Genomic DNA, 4245 nt, shown 5'->3' on the forward strand with positions numbered 1-4245 from the left:
ACTCCTCCAACTGAGAGGATGGCTAGACATGCCGAGGTTTGTACTGGGACCATTAAGCCAAGTGCCTAATGAAGCGTGTCTTGAGGCAGGGCTGTCCCACATGCAGGAGAAGCCAGCTGCTTGGTTTTGTTCTAGACAGAAGTACTGAGATTCGTAACAGTCGACTAGGTGTTCAAATCCCTTAGAGGGGTTGTCTGGTTCCTGGCAATGCTCAGGAGAAGCAGGACTTGGGAGAGGCTAGAAGGAAAACACCTGTATTTGCTACGAAAGTCTATGATGTCATTGATTTATGGCTAGATATGCCTCTTGTTGAGGTAGTATCTGGGGTGCAGAGCAGCTGCCATGTGACTTGTGTGGCACTTAAGGCAACAGCCAGCTGGCAGGCTCAAAACCGAGCTGCTCCCCTCAGGAGGGCAGGCAGCAGCCTCTACTGCCATTTAAGGTCTAGAAGGCAGAAGTCACCCTTCTACAGGTAGTCACAGAGGTAACACATCTCGCTCCCCCGAGAAGCCATTTTGACTGACACTATTAGTGATTTATCAGGACAAGGTGGAGTATTACCTGTTAGGACTTCTGTTCTTTCAAAGATGCTGCTGTTGGCTGTGCTTGCCATGGAGATCTTGTTGGACAGGTTCTCTTCGACAAGTACAGCTTTGTCTGGAATGATTTCATTGTCCACCATCGTGTTTTTCTTCTCACCTTCTACCTTCCTGTCAGTATCTCCAGGGATATAGTTGTCAGATATCTACAGAATATAGACAAACCACACCCGTCAGTAAGCAGCACCCAGCCTACCGACAACTGAAAGCTGGAGGGTGTGCAAGGAAAAGAAAGTTTGCTTAGCGCGTTACGAGTACACTGTTCCCGCTCCTGCGGGTAGAGTCATCTCGATGCCACGTCTTGCAGGGGGAGGGCTGTTCAGAAAGCTTCTGACAGACCAGGGGAGCTACGTGTCACTTAGAACGTGCAGAGGCAATACCTACCAGAGGGGTATTCATGGTGGTCAGGTATACGGCATCTTCAGAGTCTGAGTAGTCTGCAGAGGGGGGGAGAAAAAAAGTAAAATAAAATAAAAAAAAAAAAATAAGAGGACACCAAGTTTTCCCTCTCATGAGATGCCATTCTTCCAGAATTCAGACACCTCCCACAATACCAGCAACTGTAGACAAACCAGGACTCTCGTTCTCTGCTGCCCACAATTCCATCTACTAGGACTTTTGTCATTTAATGGCTTTGATTGCACAAGGCCATGAAATGTTATCTCATAGCAGACACCTCTCACATGGGAGAGGTCTTCAGCTGGATCCACTGGCTGCTGCAGATTATCAGGAGCTGCCCTGCAAAGCAGGTCTGCTATAGCTTGCTAAACTAACGCCGATGGAGGGCAATGTTCTCACCACCCACCTCTAAAGGATAGCTCACCAACCCTCCAGTTCCCACATCTGCCCAAACACATCAGGCACCGATCTCAGCACTTGTGCTTTCCCTTTTAGTGAACAAATGTTCACATGAAGGGGACACGGAGCTGCAGAAACTGGTTTGGGCAGGGAGCTTTACGTGTCATGAGAGTTCACTTGAACACCAGTTAGTCCTTTACCTTGTTTGGCTTCAGCTGAGATACTAACTTCAAGCCTTTTAATACTGCCTCAACAACAGGTTTTATTATTATTATTTTTTAAGTTTCTCAGAAGTTGAGTTCAACAGGAAAGAGATCCAGCCAGTGCAATGCCTTTCCACTTGGGGTGAGACAAGCTTGGCTGGACTCCATCTGTCCTCCCCAAGTGATTCAGCATCACAGTACAACAGCTTTCACTGTTCCCATCTCAGTGACTACGACTCACACAGCTTCCTCATCTCCACCTGACACTGCCGTTCTCTCTGGAGCTCTGGCTGTCCACTTAGCCCATCATTCAGGGTGCTGGAAGAAATTTCACAGTGTCAGCTGAGGGAGATCCATTTCCCCCCTTCCCCCCTTACCTCCAGACCCAGATGCCTCATCTATATCTAACTCATCAGAAGTTAAGTGAGGCCTGAACTCGCTGATGTCTTCATCATCTGGCAAGTCTCCGGAGGCAGGGTAGTCAAGCCATCGGGCATCCATGGTCTCGGTTTCTCTCACCTGTAAACAGGATTGGAGAAGTGTCAAGTATCAGGCAATTCCTCAGAAGCATTTCGTGGAAGGTCAGGAGTTCAGAGCCTGCGCTAAGCACATCATTTTCATCAGAACATTAAATGCTGAACTTCCTCTCCACCAAAAGCATTATTCAGCCTGGAAACAGCTGAATTCCCCTAAATTTCTCAGAACAGAAGTGAGAGTCAGCCTGGGAGGGGAATTTCCTGAGGGCTTCAAATTCAGGAGGTTCACTTGAACCCACAGGGTGAAAATTACACAACAAGATCTTGGTCAGGAGTTTGTAACAAAAGCATTTGGAAAAGCAATACCTCCACCTTGTGCTAAGGGGGGATTTGGAAGGACTTGCTATACCCCTTGCTATACCTGGCACCTACAGGTCAGTGTTTTACAATGTAAAACACATACAGTGTTTTACACCGAAGCCTGACGACAAGGCAATCGGTTGCTGCTTGTATTGAGAACAAACCTATTTTATCACCCAAGGGTTAAACCCTGGGCTGTCGGTTCAGCTGAATTGCAGTGCAATATAGTGTGACGTTGGAGAGCACTTGCTAGCGATAATGGCTTGCCTGAAGGAAAGAGCTTCCCTGCCTCACCTCTTAAAACCAAGGTAAACAAACAAGTCTGTAAACCCGAGTTTGCGATCCCGTGTGATCCCACAGCCCCACAGAGCCCAGAACGTTAGCGAAACGGGAGGAGAGTCTCCCAGAGAAAGGGCTGTTTGGCCACAATGCCCATTCACACAGCAGAGCTCATCCACACTTGAACCTCAGGGAGCCACAAGCCCAAACCACCTGCCCTCAGCAAGGTTGTGCAATTTTTCCCAGAATTATTTCTCCTCGCCCCACAGCCCTGGGGCCAGCCCTGGTGAGGGCACCGCAGGCAAGAGCTCTCTTGGGTTGCTCAACACCAGCCCACAGATTCCAGCAGTTCCAGATGCTTCCACAGCCATGAAGTCACACCACCATGGTGGGGTCCCATAGCTCAGGTCTAAGCTGTCTACTTTTTTTTCAAGCTGTCTCCACCAAAAGACCGGAAACCTTTTTGTGAAGGTTCATCTACCCAGGAGAGCATTTTTACCCCTGTAGTCCTGCACACCAAAGGGCTCTTCTTAACGTACAAGTTTACCATGAGCTAGAGCCTCACAGAGGATGAAGATCAGAGACTTGTGGGGACAGTTAGAACTGGGCAGCACCACCCAATCCCCACCACTTGCTGCTTCATGGTGGCACCAGCTAGAATCTGAGAGGCTGGGATCTGCCCTCCTGCTTGCCTGGCCAGGTGTGGCCCATCCCACCGCCCAGCAGGGACACTGACTCACCGTGACATCCGCTATTGGTCCCACAAGCGAAGGCCGACAATCAGCCACAAGCCATGCATCAGCTTCCTCTGCTCACAGCGCCAGCCCTGCTTCCAGCCCCGATTTCCCTGCCCATTAGCATACTGGTTTTGCCACAAACAAGGCCTTGTGGTCAGGACAAGCTGTTTCTCATTTTGCATAAGGAGCAGTGGCTACTAGACGGGCTTTTCATCAGCTCATTGAGGCATCTTTGGTTTCCCCAGCAACTCTTCTGAAGGATAACCAAATGAACAGCCTGGAGGGCTTCAAGTGCTGAGGCCAGCCCTCCTCCCAGACCCCCTGGCTCCACTCTGCCCCAGCCTGGCACTAGCTGATGGGAAGGGGGCTGGGGAGGAAGGCTAGCTGGGAAGAAATCCGCTCTCAGTCTGCAACTAGGCATTCCTAACGTTACGGATCACTCGCTCCAAGAAAAATTCATTTCAAGATATGTGAAACCCAGCCAAAGCCAGACCTGCAATGGGAACGGCTGCCAGCAGGCAGTGGCCGCTCCCAAGACAGCTTCTGGCCATTTCATCGCGGGGCAGGAAGAGCCCAGTTCCCGTCTGCCTGAGCTGGGGGAGCACATCTGATGCTGTAGAACCCAGCTGCTGCTCCTGGAAGAGCAGTGTTGGCAAAAGCGCTGCAGCGAGCCACACCCCTGTGCCAGCTCACGCGGTGCTTCGTTATGAATCATGGCCAGCTAATGTCCTAACGAGGGCGGCTCAAGAAAACCTGCGGTTAAGCCACGGAGTGGCTGGACACCAGGCTGCTC

General features: G+C 50.4%; 1 protein-coding gene across 1 annotated transcript in view; it reads right to left on the reverse strand.

Moving 5' to 3' along the window:
- SDC4 (syndecan 4) overlaps positions 1-2114 on the reverse strand; it is a 3182-nt gene extending 1068 nt beyond the window's left edge. The window contains exons 1-3 of the mRNA XM_010146198.1: positions 1978-2114; positions 984-1036; positions 562-745 (exon numbers count right to left, since the gene is read on the reverse strand). Of these exons, the coding sequence (XP_010144500.1) occupies positions 562-745; positions 984-1036; positions 1978-2101 (361 nt within the window). The 5' untranslated portion in view covers positions 2102-2114. The remainder of the gene's footprint in view (positions 1-561; positions 746-983; positions 1037-1977) is intronic.
- Positions 2115-4245: the final 2131 nt, after the last annotated feature.

The sequence above is a fragment of the Buceros rhinoceros genome, unplaced genomic scaffold, assembly GCF_000710305.1.
Source record: "Buceros rhinoceros silvestris isolate BGI_N320 unplaced genomic scaffold, ASM71030v1 scaffold15812, whole genome shotgun sequence".
NCBI lineage: Eukaryota > Metazoa > Chordata > Aves > Bucerotiformes > Bucerotidae > Buceros > Buceros rhinoceros.